The 17,250-nt window shown below is 37.2% G+C and overlaps 1 protein-coding gene across 1 annotated transcript; it reads right to left on the bottom strand.

The window, feature by feature from the left end:
* Positions 1 to 339: 339 nt before the first annotated feature.
* LOC145765309 (ornithine decarboxylase-like) lies at positions 340 to 14,639 on the bottom strand. Its single transcript, XM_082577111.1, has 11 exons — positions 14,540 to 14,639; positions 13,000 to 13,173; positions 7,993 to 8,165; positions 7,623 to 7,757; positions 6,331 to 6,496; positions 5,488 to 5,668; positions 5,266 to 5,399; positions 4,755 to 4,881; positions 4,026 to 4,113; positions 3,457 to 3,548; positions 340 to 1,044 (listed from the first exon to the last, which is right to left on the bottom strand). Exons 1-10 carry the CDS (start codon positions 14,627 to 14,629, stop codon positions 3,479 to 3,481), a joined length of 1,338 nt encoding a protein of 445 aa, XP_082433237.1. The 5' UTR covers positions 14,630 to 14,639; the 3' UTR covers positions 340 to 1,044; positions 3,457 to 3,478.
* Positions 14,640 to 17,250: the final 2,611 nt, after the last annotated feature.

Raw genomic sequence — 17,250 nt, 5'->3', positions numbered from 1 at the left:
ATTGACCATGCTTAAACGACATCAATAAAAGTTTGTACACAATCTTTATATTCATAACATTGTCGATGAAGGGGGCCCGAAAATAAATTGGTACCGGGCCGAAAAATCCTGTCAACGGCCGTGTATCTGAATTACAACAAACAAATGGCCTAAATGGCATAGCAGTCGCTATGAATTCAGAAGGTAGCCTACACTTATCATGTTGGTCTTCAAGTGTAGCATCGAGTTGTTCAGAAAGCTTTGTACATTTTTCGTCCATTTGACGGGCTTGTGACTAACTGCAGCTCGCAATAAATGAAAGCCTAGAAGTGAAAATTTATATGCAGTGTAAAAACAAAAGCCAAATCAAATTATGGGATGGATACATTTTATTCACAGATTACAGAATTGTTACACGGTTGCATTGTTAATATATGTTTAGTATCTGAAACCACTTAAAGAATTTAAGTGCAATACAAAGCTAGTTGTGGAAATGTATCGTGACTGATCAAAGATTCAGTGGTGGTGTTTACTGGGTGATTTTGTACAAGCTGATTCAAAATCAATGTTCAGAAATCGGCTGCCGAGAAACGTTCAGAATAAATGTATGATAAAGTCCAATTTGGAATTCTTGTGTTGCAGATCGCGATTTCGGGTATGGAACCCTCTTCAGTAGGCCTACAACTTTATCAACAGCATAGTTACAGTAAAATTAGTACTGTACATTTACTTGAAAAAATGACTAAAAATATTGCGCGGTTGCCAAGAAACAAATTAGTCTACGAACAGTAATAATGACAATTTTTATGCAAATTATGAAGGTAATTAGATCATACTTTATAAAAATGAAATGACAAGCGTTAGGGAGGGGTTTTGGGGACAGCAAGCCATCCTTGCACAAAAGTGACTCAAAATTGCCCTATAACGTGATCCACAAAAGATTAAAAAATCTGATTAAAAATCGTTTGAAAACCAGAAAGTTGCGTCATCAGCATCTTGAAAGAGTAGATCTTGCTGCAGAGTTGGTTTGTATATTTGCTTTAACTCATCATAAAGAAATAATTTCTGTCAAAAAAACAACATAAGGAATGTATTAAGCCCAATGCTGTAGAATAGTTTAGCAAAAGCAGTAAAAGTTTAGCCCAATACTGTAATAGCTTAGCAAAAGCAGGAAAAGTTTAGGAAAACCTCAGAAAATAAAACGTTTTTGAGCAATTCTACCAGAATGTATGTAGGATGAGGTATGATCATGAAACCACGACGTTCTCTGAATTAGTAGGCTATGATCGTTTTTTTAAATTATTGAACCGCTCTCTATAACTGTCACGACAAATATCTGGCCCAAATGCAAAGTCAAACTTGCGGTAACAGAGTCTTTAATTAAGTGTGGCACAGCTGTAAGAAGTAGCGTAACAAAGTTTTCAGGCAAGCATATCCTTCCAGAAACTGTCATGCTCAACATTAAAACCGGCTGCATAAACGAGTGGTGAGAGCTTTGGTACGACGCTCGAAAAGACACCGGTTTTGTATTTAGCAAGATACTTAATTGCATGCTTAAAAGTTGACACGAAGATTGACTGCCTTACCTTTCCGTCCACTTAATCTAAACCACCAACTAACGGACATAAAGCTTTAATACAACGAAAAAAGTTCAACATGAAAGACTATAGGGGAAGGTGGGGCAAGATGGGACGTGGGGCAGGACGGGACACCGTGGATATTTTTAAAAGTATTAGCTTTAGCGTCCTCTACCCATTTAGATGTTAAAGGACACCATGATTCTCGATGACTTGCAAAAAAAAGAGATGTTCAGAGAAAAAGCGTGGTCGTGGCAACAAGATAACTGATTAAAGGCTAGTTGCTATAAGAAATCTTATCAAAACTTTTCACATTTTAGCATGATTTCAGAAAAATTTGGAAGATGATACGTGGTCTGGAGATACAGTAATAAAAGTGCTTTTTGGGGTATCTGACTTTTTAGATGTGAGTTGCATATATAATAAACAAACAGAAAATTTCAAAATGTCAGTCATTGGGGCAAAACGGGACAGAGCTGCTTGGGGCAGGATGGGACATCTGTTCTGCTTATAATGGGCATGGCAATTTTGTATGTGATTTTTATGGAAAAAAGTAGTCTGTCATTTTGCCCTGATGTAATTACGTGTTCTGTAAATGCAAGTCATTTTTGAAATTACAAGGTATTACCAGTAGATTTGTGGTTTTACAGGTGATTCCTCATATGAACAATACGCGTCCCGTCCTGCCCCAGGTGTGGGGCAAGATGGGACAGATTAATTTTTTTGTTTTTGTTAATTATAAGGTCATGCGATACTAACTGAGTCTTTGTATCTTGCTGGTTGGTAGTAGTGTGCAATAGAAATAACATGATACCAAAGTTACCGATATTGATAAAAAGGAATTCTGCAAAACATCGATTAAAGTTAAGTGTCCCGTCCTGCCCCACCTTCCCCTAGGTATCCACATGATTTGGTTTAGACATTCACCATACGGGCACCGATCTTGCCTTTACCAGTGATGATCTACTACAGGTTAAGCGGCTGTCTAGCTGCCCAACAGATTGCAGGGTCAATGTCATAGTGTTATGGCTTTATTTATTATCGCTCTACAACTGCTAGGGTCTTTTAGCAACAGAGCTCATTTTTAATTATGTATCAGATTTAGATTGTCACCACATTATTACTCGATTTACACCCACTGCATTATGCAAGCAAGAACGCAATCGGTAGGCTACCGTTTTTAAAGTCTTCGTTATGACCCGACCTGGAATCGATCTTAGACCTATCAGCAGTAGAAGCAAATTAAAGGCGAAACCCCTCGGCTACTGAGCCGGTCAGGGTCACTGTCACTTTAGTAGTTTGCCCAATCAAGCACTTTATTGTTTTTCACCCGAGACTCTTCCAGTTTGGCTTGTTTTCTTAATCTCACAACAGTCTAAATTATCGTAGAAAGCAAGGTGCATTAGCTACGTTTGTGCATGATAGTCTGAGTTAAACCTTTGTTGACTGATCTTGAATTGAACTGGTGGAGAAAGGTGCGTACAGCGAAAATCTCTGACAGTGAAATGGAGTTGGTGTGCGTATGCATTTCACATCTTAGCATCGTCAGCTTTTGCAAGTTATGGGTGACATTTTAAAACAAAATTATAAATTCCGACTATCGGATTTTCCGCGATTAGTAGTCTAATAACTGACACAAACTACGTCTCTATTTGCGTGATTAGTCAAAGGAAACACAAACAGTTTGGATTGATTTATTTTGGATAGTTTTTATTTAGAAGTGTTCGTTTTTAACTTAGTCTATTTTGTAGGTCAGCTCGTTAAAATAACAAACTGAAGGCAGACGTAGGCTATGAATAAATAAGCCTACTGTTAAATTAATTTTGTAAGGGAGGCTGCTGTAGTATAGCCTAGTGAGATATAGGCCTACATCATGGCTAGGCCTATATCGTAAACTCACTGGAAATGGCATCTAACGCGATCTAGGCATTACTTTCTTTCCACACCAGTCCAGGCGTGTCTTTTCCATGACTTAAATCCCGAAAGATGGAGCTAAAAGCAGAGAAAACAACTTTAAATCGTTTTTGACAATATCAAAAATCATAATCTTTAGTCAAAGGTTTCCAAAAAAATAGTTCAATGAATATTTAAGCTTGAATCATCAAAAACATTTAAACGTTAAAATTATGCTTTACAGAAAGAGGTTCCCGCAACCATAAAATATAAATCAATCGGTTATCATGGCACAATGCGTTGTTTAGGTTAGATTTGCCAAATAGCCCTACTATTATTATTGATAGACTACGCGGGATGAAATTTTGATAGATTCTACGTCATGTAAAATAACATTATTTCAAAAATGAGACTTAGGTACCAAGCGAGAAGATAATGTGCAAGACAACTTCGCTGCTGCTGCTGCTCCAGTGAAAACCAGGCGCAAGTAATAATAAAGATCAACAAGAAGAGCAGTGAATAGCGCAAGAAGAGCAGTAAATAAATACAGTAAATAGCAGTAATAGCGCAACTTACAAATCAGATTTTGAAATCACGTAGTAGGTGGAAGAAAGTAAAAATCCGTTGAAGGGGCAACTCAATGAACTGGAGTAGGCTCCCATGTCTAATAATAGCATACAACTAAATATTACGTTATTAACAAGCCTAACAAATAGTTGCAGTAAAGTACATGATCTGCTACCAATTTGATCACATGGGCATACTAATCACAATTTTAATGACAACCTACAGAATACTTGCATTAAAAAGTGTTTTTAACAATGTTTTTATTGATGAAACTACTGTAGCTCAAAACGAATCATCTCCCCTACATTTCATTCAGCAGGCCTCAGATAATTATGTCACATCCATCTTGTTCGTAAGCATTATTAGAAAGTTTAACTCGGAATCATTATGTAGGCCTATTAAAACACAAGTTTTTAACTTCAATGTAGCTTCTTTAGTCAAAAATTTGTGGAAGACTATTGCACAGTAGGCTATTGTGAAAATAGATGCAAATACGCATAATAAACGAAAGCAACTTTCAGCAACCACTTTGACACTGTACGTCAACAAAATACTTTTTTAACTTCTGCTAATTTTGATGGCGAGCCTCGCACCAGTGATTAAAAAACTTCTAGTTTTCAAGAAATTAAACCTGTTGTAGTTTTTTTATTTTTTTTTTTATTTTTACAAAATACCGTACTAGGAAAGCTTTAGAAGATTTTTTTTTGTCCAAAAACAAATATTCTCTCAATAACTTACTTTGCCATACAAGCCAATCTGTGACATTCAACTCAGGAAGAATGTGACTTTTCACAATACAATCATGTGCATTCAAGGTTGGACCCAAAATACTGGTTAAAAATGTAGCAGCTTCTTTTCGTGCGGGCTGGTCAATATAATACAACTTATAATTTAATGAAGGCTAAGCCTAAACGTTTCTTCAGTTTTGAAATTTCTTGCTAATTAAGCTCGTTAGCTCGTATGTTACTATAGTAAGTCAAACTTCCTGAAAACTTTGAGTAGGCTAAGTCTTTTTAAACAAGGTATCAATAATAGTAACACAAAACCGAAAAAATGTAACAATTTTACTCTTGAGGACATCTTCAAGTTTAAAACTCACATAATACTTATCCGCTGTAATACCCTTGCCACTACCAACGTATAATTTGTAGCCTATTAATTGATAACAAGGAAAGCAAGATTGTTAACCAATAAATTTTGACTAAATTGGTTTGTTGTCAGTGCTAGCCATATGCGACGTTAAGCCTACCTTCAAAAGAATCGGCAAAGGAATGTCATAACCATGCAGAAGAACATTGAACGAACCGTGGACGCCATCGTTTGTAAAATATTTAAAAGCTGGCTCTTCCAACGAGGACGAGTTGTTTTCATTCTTTTGAACTGCTAAAAAACAAACCAATATACCGTAATTGAAAAAAATGCGAGTCTTTATTTGGTAGTCTATCTGTTGTAAGATCGATTCATTCAATACCATTGTTTTCTGCGTCCTTTAATAGAACTCTCCTTGTGACCTTCCTCTTGGCAATTATGTTGGTCGCCAAGGTGAAGGCGGACTCAGCAAAGTATCTTCCAGGTTCAGCAATCATACGAACATGGTTGAACTTGTCTTCGGGAAATAACTTATTGATTTGCTGGTTTATAATAGGAGCAATCTGAAAAAAGATAATCCAAACAGGAACAAAGTTTTTCTTTTCTTAATGAAGTTTCAAACAAGAAAATAAAAACGCTGTTTTAACAAAAGATATTTAGTCATAATTCTATCGTTTTAAGAGTTATTTTTTTTCAGAACGGAATTGAAAACCTATGTCTGTACTGATCTTGAATATTTGGAAGTATCAAATTCAGAAACTCACTTTATGCCAAGCTAGGCCTAACTTAGGCCTATAACGCAAACCAGTCTGTGAGTAGACTGATGCACGTCAGAAATGAGAATAGCTTCCACGTCATTAGGCTACCAAACCTAGACACAAAATATCGATTCGGTTGCTACGATTTAAATAAATTCGGTCTCCTCTATTAGCGCGTGAAACTGCTAAGTGTATGTACGGTTTCTAAGATTCTTTGGAATGTTGCTTTAAAGATTGCATTCCCTGGCAACAACATTTTAAGAATGGGAAACTTTACTCTGCCAATCTCGATAACCGGCCCTGCGTCAAAAACTTCTAGGCCTACAAGTATGCAAAACTACCAGGAATAACTTATTAAAGACTTTTTCAGTCCAAAAATAAAAATTCAAAACCAACCAACTAAAAGTGTTTAAGGGAATTTCTTAAAGGACCAAACACTAGGCTAAATAGTAAACGAAAAAATTTACATCTTGGAATTTCACTTCCGCATCTTCCGTTTCAGAAAATCCACCACCAATATCAAGAAGAGTAAATTTGTAGCCAATTGTTTCAGCATAGTCAAAAAGTGCTCTAGCATCTTTCAAAGCTTCAACATAGGGTTGAAAATCCGAGCATGGGCTTCCGACATGAAAACTTAAAGTAAAACCGGTCAAATTAAACATACGAACGAAATGCAGTATGAAATATGACTAATATAATTATACATGTTATACAATACAATATGTCTACATCATGTTACCGTATTACCAGCAAAGTTGAATCAAAAACAGTTTCAGAAACTTTCAGTACAATCACATTACAATGCACTATCAAAATTGTTAATTAGGCTACATTAGAATTACATTGTTCTGACACTTTCAAATTACAATGAGTGTATTTTGAGTTGTAATGAATTTGGCGTAGTGCGAGTTTCAATTAAGCTTACAAAATGTAAATGTTTCGAATATTTATGTTTATCAATGTCATTTTGCAGTTTGATTTTGTTAAAGATAGTGTAGTAGTTGCATTTAATGTAAATATTTGTAGCCTACGCTAATCGTATCAAATGGCAAAACAACTCCAGTTTCTGTTTTTATCAAGAAATTCAGACTCCCACTCCAGTCCAACTCTGGCCGAAACCCAAGACTCCGGCTCTAATTACTCTTCTTCCGTTCCTGCACACCTCTGCAGTTTAGCAGCAGAAGCGTCGGGAGGCAAAGAGGGCAAAGGGAGGAGACAAAGGAAGAAGTTGCCTTCTCCTGAAACTTTCCAAAAAATGTTTCACGCTCTGTTAAAGCATCATTTGACAAAGTTTGCTATTGATTTATAGGTTAAAAAGACGCTTAAAATGCGCAATTTTAAGACTTTTTTTTCAAAAGTTTTTTGGGAGAGGCCCCCAGACACTCCCATGGGTGGTCAGCATTTGGTGACTCGTTGCCGGACTCATTTGATTGTGTAAAATAGTTATTTGCCACCCCCCCCCCCCCCCCGGAATTTGTGCTGGCTACGCCCCTGTATAGTAGCTGGAGGGTTTGACAAAATTTTGAGAAATTTAATCTGAATTTTGTGGCTTTTTATGTATTTGTAGGCTCAATAATGTTTTTTTGATCGTCTGACCAAATTCATCTAGGCCTACATTGGACTTTCGTACAATTTAAGTTTAAGTAACAACTTTAAGTTTAAAATTCAAGTGACAATTTAAATAATGCTTATTTCTCAGATGCTTATTTCTTAAAGTGTCAGTTCACACCATCAGGTATTCACAGCAAGTACAACTTACCTAATTCCTATCATTTTGAGACCCATTTCACGTGCAACATTTATCAAATGATACGACGACTTCAGGGTTGCACCAAATTTTTTGCTCATTTGAATGACAGTATGCGAATTGTTTGTTTGAATGCGTAAAACAAGCCTATAAAACAGTTTTCAAGCACTGGTGTTACTTTTTAAAATAACTACACACGTGAGTGGTGTAATATCATAACACATTAATGTAAAAAGTTTAAAGCCACTTTAAAACATGAGAACTTAAATCACTTTTCTAAATCACGATACATAACTATTATTAAAACAAAACATGAAATAAAGTTTTTAACGATCTGTCCATGTTAGATATTAATTGATCAATTTTCAATCAAGCATCATACTCAGCATCAGGAAAATTCTTTTTCATTTTCACCAACTCCTCTTCACTGTCAACAACAACAAGTCTGACGTCATTGTCACGTGAGTAACGCACGTGGGATGCTTGCTTAGAAGGATTGGCATATATGATTTTGTCAGGTTGCGCACCAAGTTCCAATAAGCTCCGTATCTCTTCCTAATGCAGTGATAGTCAGCGCCGTTAAGATAATTTGGGACCGGTATCAATAAGATCTTCGGGCTCCAAATTAAAACACATCTTACCCACAGAATAAACGATGGTTTTTTCGTTTCCGGGCGCTTTGGAAAAAATATGGGTTTCTAAAATCAACCCGCACCCGGGGAAAAAGTACCCCTGACCTCCCCTGTCAACGCTACTGATGATGATACATATTGTAATATGACTTTATAACTTGGAAAAACAAAAAAATATAATGATTAGGCCAAAGATTTTAAATTAATAATTTATATAAGCTGAGAAGTTTTATAGCTTGCAAGTTTGAGTTTGACGATTTTCTACTCATTTCAATTTTCTAAAAAAATGTTTAGAACCTATATCGAAAGTTTATAAGATTTAGCATTTGTCTAGCATGGTACGGTAGTAATCATATTACGTTGTACTTCCAGTTGTACTTCCAGCTAAAATAAGAATACTCAGCATTTATTGTATGGCTTGGTTGTTGAAACGTAAACATTGCTTTCAGTCCTGCTTTGCAAGTGTGTTTTTCTTATAAATATCTTGATTTGGGGCTCAAAGATCTCATTGGCTCCGGGCCCCAAATTTTCTCTTTGTCCTGCTATTACCCTGAATCCATATTTCGCAAGTAGGAATAAGGTTCAGTAGTCTACGACGCTTATAAAGTCATTGGTCAAACCCGCAGCCAGACTTGGACAACTACAATTTTTTTAGTTTTTTGAAATTAGATTAGAATTATAATTACAGCTATTCTAGTTTTTACAACTCTAGAATTTAGAGTTGCCCAAGAGTTGCCATATTAACGTTTTTATCCAAATAGAAAAAGATATATGACGACTGCGCCAAACTAATTCAAATCTAGTTTAAATTCTACTCTAGTTTGCGAAAACTTAGCCAGCTCTAATTTTAAGTCTAGTCTAATTTGTAAAAACTAGAATAGCTGTAATTATAGGCTAATTCTAATCAAGGGCTACTCAACTGGCGGACCGCGGTCCGAATCCGGACCTTCTGGGTGTTGAAGGTGGACCTCGGGCTTCTGGAAGAATAACCTCATTGCCACATTTTAGGGCCTCTTTAAACAGATTTCCATTAAGGAAAAGCAATTTTTTGTGATTATCCAAGAAGCTGGGGGCTTCGCTCCCAGACCCCTCAACGCATTGCCGTCTTCTCTGATGTGCGATCCACACAGCTACACTACAAAGAAACACAAGACAGAAATCCAAGTCGTGTTACATACTACCTGAAAAGTGTTTCGGTGCTCGTAGGCTACTGGTTTTAATTTTCGTGGTTGCATATGAAATATTCACCGGATTGCAAAAATATTCAACTTGTCAAAATGGACCTTAGCTCACATTAGTTGAGTAGCCCTGTTCTAATCTAATTTCAAAAAGCTAAAAAAAAATTCTAGAGTGTAAATCAGGGGTCACCAAACTTTTTTCTCTGAGGACCGGATTGCTGCGAGTTTAACAGCTGCGGCCGGATGCAAATTGTGAAAGGATATACAACTATTTAGAACCTCCATTGACTTGAATTGAGCACAATAAATAACAAAGTCAGCGGTGAATAGCAAAGTTGTGATGAAAATCGAAAGGTTGCTGGAAAAGTTATCCCCTGCTGTGATACACTACACAGGGCATCGTGCTCTTGAAAAAACATTACATCTTTCCAAATTTGGCCTAGGCTGTCCCCATTTGTGGTGGCCTAATGATAAAAACAGAACACCAACATGTAGGCTGCTTGGTGGAAAAATGTACAAATTCAACATGCAACAACGAACTATATAGGCCTTAAAAGTCGTGTTTTTTTCCGGCATCCATCGTGGCCTACCGAGAGCTCCTTCTCGGCGGCCAAATCTGCGTGCTTGGAGGCCAAAATACAAATAAGCACAAAAATAGCACAAGTAAATAGAATTAAACTTGCAAGGGGCGTTGACAGGGGGGTCTAGGTGGTACTTTTGGACCCAGACCCGGAATATTTAAGGGGCCCGGATTTAAAAAATTCCCCGCGACTTCAAACATTATCAAAATCATATAATCAGATCTCAACGAATTGCCATCAGAGGTTAAAACAGCCATTACAGCCGTCAGATGCTAAAGTACCGGGCCCCTTTCTGGATATCGGGCCTATTTCAGCTTTCAGGTGGTAAAATAGCCACTTCAGCCACCAAACAGTAAAATAAGAATTTAGTCTAGTAGATAGTGATTTCCCTAACCACGAATATTTTCCGAAACACGAATTTCAAAATAGACAGGCTAATATTAAAATATTTGTTCAAACTCAAAAATTGAAATGGCACAGGTAGCCTAAGAAGATTGATATCCCTATTTCTACTCTAAAAATTAGACCAAAACTGCTTTTCAGATTGCAGCAATCAGCAAATGTTTGGCCTAGGCCCAAACACATTTTCCAAATCAAATTGAAAACTTTATGACTGTCTGCACTAACTCTGCACTAAATTTTCTTCTTGTGAGCCTAGAATGACCAGTGAAACATTTATGGAATCGGGAAGTAATACTCTAGCGCCATGTGACAGTATAATAGTCCAAAAAAGCTAATAGAGATAATAAGTTTTTTGGCTCAAGAAATTTTAAGATTGCGCAAGATTTGTTAAATGACCATCAATCAATCATTTTATTTTTCGTCATTAACGCGTCCGGGACGAAAAAGATACTAACTACAAAAATCGATAGGCTACAAACCTGCCAGCACGTTAACGAACGGGAAAAGGTGGCAAAACCTTGAAAAGTTTAAAACGTGCCTGAATGAAAAATTATGTAGTAGGCTATATATCAGTAGTTAGCACGGCCACAAAACCCAAAAAACAAATAGCAAAAAATAAAACAAAAACAGAGAGATGCACACATGTAGTAATGAATGACAGCCTAATGAAAAGTGTTGTGGATTGAATTTGCCAGTTCCAATATTGATGTGAATGAGCAGTCATAATAATAGTAATAGGATGGAGAAAGAAAACCATGCCTAAACGACATCAATAAAAGTTTGTACACAACCTTTATATTCATAACATTGTCGATGAAGGGAGCCCAAAAATAAGTTTGGTACCGGGCTCAAGAAATCCTGTCAACGGCCCTGCCCCTGCTTGCAACAATGCCAAAATGATCACTTATAGTTTTGCTGAAGTCTGGGCAACGTCCTGCTATAGAATCGTTGTACCAAGCGATAACAGGTTTATCAGGATTGTAATCCGGTATTGCGGGACCATCTAACGACACTAAATTATTTCAACTGCTCGCTGCTCAGTAAATTGTTTCAACTGCATGCTGCCTTTCATAAAACCTGACCATTAATACCATTATGATGTCACCATTTAGGGTGTGAAGTCACTAACCCACAGCGGAAACATTTCTCAACTCTGAAGACACGTGTTTTCCCCTCGGATGTCAACTAACCTACCCAGACAACAAAATCCGTCATTTTTACATTGATTCTACTTTTGCAGTCGTTAAATCTGGGTACGAGAAGTGACAAATTTTGTTGTCTGGGTAGTTCTCCTTATTAACAACGATTCAATGTCAGACAACATTGAATCTACATAAAAACGACAATATTGCCAGCCAATGTAAATTAGCACTTCGGATTAACACTTTGTTAAAATAAACGTCGGGAATTACAAACAAGAAGCTGGATATTTTCCATATAATAGCAACTGTTTCCGCACAATACAACAGTGGTGATTATGACGTGCTGACCTAATTCTGCGTCACTCTTTGATACTAGATATTGTCGACAGTTAATCCACGATCATTCTACTGCGAAATTAAATAATTAGCTAGAAGAAACCGGCGGCCAAATTGGCCGACTGAAGAGGCAGCACAGGCGGTCATTCAAGCACTATTTAGCGGCCATGGCCGCCGGCTGCTTTAAGGCTTGTATAAGAACGAACAATTTTAACAAAGAAGTCTCTATTACACAAAAGCCAAATGCACAGAATTGTAGTGCAGCTGTAATTTCCACAGCACGTGGCGGGCCGGATAAAATTAGTTCGCAGACCGGTTCCGGCCCGCGAGCCGTAGTTTGGTGATTCTTGGTCTAGATCAAAGCGTCATTCTCCCATCCCTGCATCAAAACCATTTAAGTCATAATAGATATTCTGATGTAAGTGAATTGATGAGTTAATCAAGATTTTAATCACTTCGCTACTTAAGCGATGGAATGACAGTATGACATTTTGATCTTGATCGTTTTATTGCATTTTCCTTGCATGAGGTTTCCTTTCATTTGCTGAAAAACACTGTTGGAAAAACTAGAAATTTTAGCAAAACTGGAGATTAGATTAGAACTAGATTTAGAGTAAACAAATTTTTACCAAATTAGATTAAAATTAGAAACAACCTAAAAAACTAACGTTTTGCTCTAATTCATCAAATTAGACAACTAGGATTATCTAGTTGTCGAAGTCTGCTCGCAGCTGGCTAGATAAGCCGCGATTTCACATTTACTTATAAGTAAGGCCTAAGGGCATGTTTAGGATCTAAACAAAGGCCAACGTGTTTGAAGAACTGCATTACTGCATACAAAAAAATGAGAAAACTGTTTTTTCCTGAGCTTTTTTAAGGGTCACAGCACAGTTAGCTCAAGGGGAGCGTGTCTTTCACCTCACCACTCTAACGTTTCAACAACAGAACTAAAAAAAAATTAATTTGTGTAATGATTGTAATCTATGGGTGTACAATGTGCATTGGCTTGAAAGCATTTTTTTGGTCTACCGTATTTATTTAGCTGGATACCACGGGAGAAGGTCTTGCAATTCAAACAAACCATAAACACAGCTTGATAAAATATCAATTTTTCTTACCTTACTTGCGCAATCGAAACTCATTTCTAATGCAACCATCATCTTCAGCATTGTGCTATCACTATTGCATTTGACAGCATAGTACGGAACAATTCGCGGGAAGGTCTTTGCCCATAGCTGATATTTCGATACAACGTCTCCAAGGTCACAAATGAAAAATCCATCATAGATATCCTGAACAATTGAACATTATTTGGTACAGAGATTCACCTGACGAAGACAAATCCGACAACCGGAAACTTCGCTGTTTAATCTCGGTAGCCGTGCCTGCGTCAGTGGCCCATAGCCTAAAGGCTGCAAGCATGTGAACCTGCCATAACCCATAAATAACCTTTCAGAGGCTTTCTCAGTTCGAAAATAATGATTCAAACTAACAAAAACAAAATGTATTCACAACATCATGAAATGATAGATGCATTGGGGTTTAATGAAATGATTTATATTTATGCTGCAAATGCCGCAAAATTCGTTCTTATTTACATTTCACTTTAGTTTCAAGGGTTAGATAAGACGATAAGGATTATTTCATCAGCACAACAGGGAGGAGGGGCGACTGGACTTGGAGCGATCGCCACCCTAAAACAAAAAAATCAACTTGGTACAAGGCCGGGTTTATGTAGACCCTACACATCAATTGTGTTTTCTTGAAATCGTTCCTCCTGATGCCGCGACTTGCTGGGTCCGCCCTATGTACCAGTAAAACAATTGTTGGTGTGGCTTTAAAAAAGTCATAAAGATATATTGTTTAATTTAATTGCAGTAAACCATTCGAAAAATATTTTGTAGCCTGATCTTTGCAGTGCTTTTTTTCCCAAACAGTTTCAGAGAAAAGTAATAATTTTTTTAGTGTGTTGGCTTACCGACACTCATTTTTTTTTTGGGCAAAATAACGCTGACCTCCTTATACACTTTAGTAACATTCAAAGACCTATTTTTGGGTTGTAATAGCCAAGAAAGTTGCAGTCATGCAAAAAATAAGACGAAAAGAAACGCAGCTTTGTAAACAAAATTGATATTAAGTTTTGCTTGTTGTAGGTCAGGGGTTCCCAACCTTGGGCCCATGGCCCCCTAGTGGGCCATGGGCCTTTTTCAAGGGGGCCATGGAAAAATTTGTAAAATAATATTTTTTTAATTTATCGTTTCTAAGTCCACTCCAACACTATATATCAAAAGAAATAAATTAAAATGTAATAAAAGTATTAGTACCGGTTACTGTATAAACATTAAACCAGTTTTTTAATTAAAAATAATTTTTTCAAAAGGTTGAAAAATATATGGGGGGCCATTAATTTTTCAAAATTTTCAAAGGGGGCCACGGTGTAAAAAAGGTTGGGAACCCCTGTTGTAGGTGAACACAAATATTGTCTTTCTTGTCTTGCTATCCACTGAACTTAACCTTCAACTTTCAGGCATTATGAACAAAACCTTTACCTCTCCTTTTTAGACCCAGTTGGTTGATAAATATTAAAAACATCGACAAAGCATTGCGCTATGCAAACAACGAAGTGAAAAGCAAAATATAATAAAAGCAAAATCTTACGTCTCTGCCTTTGGCACTGCGAGATTTTTCTTCAACTAATGCAAGCTGATTTACAGATGGCACAATTTCTATACAAGTGGATTGATTCATTGCTACTTGATTTATTCTGTACCAACTGGAGACAACAAACACATTTTGTTGGTTATATAACTTATATTCCAACTTAGCAAAAGTAGACTTTTTAGAATTGATTCATTGCAAGCGCACGTTGAATCAATTTTAAGAAAGAATGTTTCGCATGCGTCCGCAACAGGGAAGAGAAGCAGACAGCTGTTTCCGGTCATGTTAGTCTTTCTCGCATCAGATTGTCTCACTGCATAAAAACTACAGAAGAGAAAGACCTTTTTTGCTTAGTTTTGTAAACATCATATTTTTAAAGCTTGACAAGCGGGCCTAAAGTAAGGGGGACTTAAAAAGGCTTTTAGTGAAAAGTCATGCTCTCATAGGCTGAAAATATGGACCATTATTATTATGGCAATTCCAACAAGCCACATTTATGCCTCTGGACCGTCGTTTACCCCTTGAAAGTGACCACTGACTGCATAGCGATTACGGATATTTTTATGCAGTGTTGCGATATAAATTAACATCATTACTTTTAAATCTTTTCTGTCTTAAAAAATTAATTACTTTGCAGATATAAAGAGCTTTCTTTTTAACCAGGACATAAAAGTATGTTTAAGTTGTAGAATGACATGTGTTATTGAATTTAGCTTAAAATAATTAACATTTTTTTCGAATGGCAACAGTTGTTTAGCTTTGAAAATGGCAAAATTGCAACTTTTTGTTGTTTATAGGCCCAGCCTACTGTTTGGTGCGAGTGATAATACAAATCAACTAGGTCAGTTTGTTGCTTAACGAGATAAGCGTTATAGTTCTTAGTCTAAGCTCTTCTAATAGGCTACACCGCTACAGCTTTTAGTAAAAGTAACTTTTAACCTTTTAACATCTAAGATAGGCTACTGCAGTTGCAACAATGGTGCTTAGTTTCTCATGTTGCTGGCCGATGCCTTTAATTTGATATTGCCCTTGTATTTATGCCAATCGCGTCCGACAGTGGCGTAGCCAAGGGGGGGTTTGGGGGTTACAACCCCCCCCCTTTGGCACGCCTGTGACGTCACGATATTGAAAATGATGCTTTCAATCTAAAAAAATTGCCTAATTTTAAACAAAATTGCATTAAAAGAGCAAGTTTTGCCAATACCAAACATCTCAGCCAAGAATTAGCAACAAGAAAACATAAAGACTTAGCTTTATTTCCGAAAAATACCGAAGAAAACATGATCTTATCCTTTTGCTATGCCACCAGACACCACCATTTTACAGAAATATTTGTAACCACATTTTTGTTGAAAATGCTCTCAGAATGCACCAAATTCAAAGGAATTTTTAAAATTTTTCTGGCGGAGGCCCCCCAGACCCCCCGCCGCTGGGTCGTCAATACTCCCCGTTTCAAAATTCCTGGCTACGCTACTGGCATATGCAACTCAGTGGTGCGTAACGATGTTTGAAGGCTAACAGCGTAGCTATGGCTGTATGCATTGACTTCAAACTTGGCACAGCAAAACAACTTTATTTTTAATATATTTTTTTGGTTTTTGTTTAAATAAAACTTTCTTCGTTTTCAAGTTGACGTATGGATTGCTTGTGATGACGTCACATTCTCGTTCCGCATGGACTGCTTTATGGAGATTCTGGCGATTGAAAACAAATCACAGTCACAGAGGGTACCTCTAAATACCCATTGTCTGGCATTGTAGGCATTGTCGGGCATTGTCAGGCATTGTCGGCTTTTTGGGGGGTTGTGGAGCATTTTCAGGGGTTGCCGAACATTTTCAGGGGTTTCAGGTATTGTAGAGTAGGCTAACTACTTTCAGGCATTGTTGGGAATTTCTAGGCATTGTGTAGGATTTCCAGGCATTGTCGATCATTATCAGTGGTTGACAGGCTTGTGAGGCATTGTCGAACATTTTCAGGCATTATCGAACATATTCAGGGGTTGTCGAGCATTTTCAGGGGTTGTCAGGCATTGTAGAGTAGTTACTTTCAGGCATTGTTGGGAATTTCCAAGCATTGTCTAGGATTTCCAGGCATTGTCGATCAATATCAGTGTTTGACAGGTTTGGTAGTCATTATGGAACATTTTCAGGCATTGTCGAACATTTTCAGGGATTGTCGAGCATTTTCAGGGGTTGTCAGGCATTGTAGAGTAGTTACTTTCAGACATTTGTTGGGAATTTCCAGGCATTGTCTAGGATTTCCAGGCATTGTCGATCAATATCAGTGTTTGACAGGTTTGGTAGTCATTATGGAACATTTTCAGGGATTGTCGAACATTTTCAGGGGTTGTCAGGCGTTGTAGAGTAGCTACTTTCAGGCATTGTTGAGAATTTCCAGGCATTGTCTAGGATTTCCAGGCATTGTTGATCATTATTAGTGATTATATTGACAGGTTTGTCAGGCATTGTCGAACATTTTCAGGGGTTGTCTAGAATTTTCAGGGGTAGTCAGGCATTCTAGATTAAGCTACTTTCAGGCATTGTTGGGCATTTCCTAGCATTGTCTAGGATTTCCAGGCATTGTCGATCATCATTGGTTTTTGACACGTTTGTCAGGCATTGTCGAACATTTTCATGCATTTTTATTCTCAGCTCTGCATGCGCAGCAGAATGATCCCTTTCTATTTTGCGTAGGTTGTAAACGTATTTACA

The sequence above is a fragment of the Aplidium turbinatum genome, chromosome 2 (genome assembly GCF_918807975.1).
Source record: "Aplidium turbinatum chromosome 2, kaAplTurb1.1, whole genome shotgun sequence".
NCBI classification, from domain to species: Eukaryota; Metazoa; Chordata; class Ascidiacea; order Aplousobranchia; family Polyclinidae; genus Aplidium; species Aplidium turbinatum.
The sequence above is the reverse complement of the archived record's forward strand: the minus strand, read 5'-3'. Positions and strand labels throughout refer to the sequence as shown.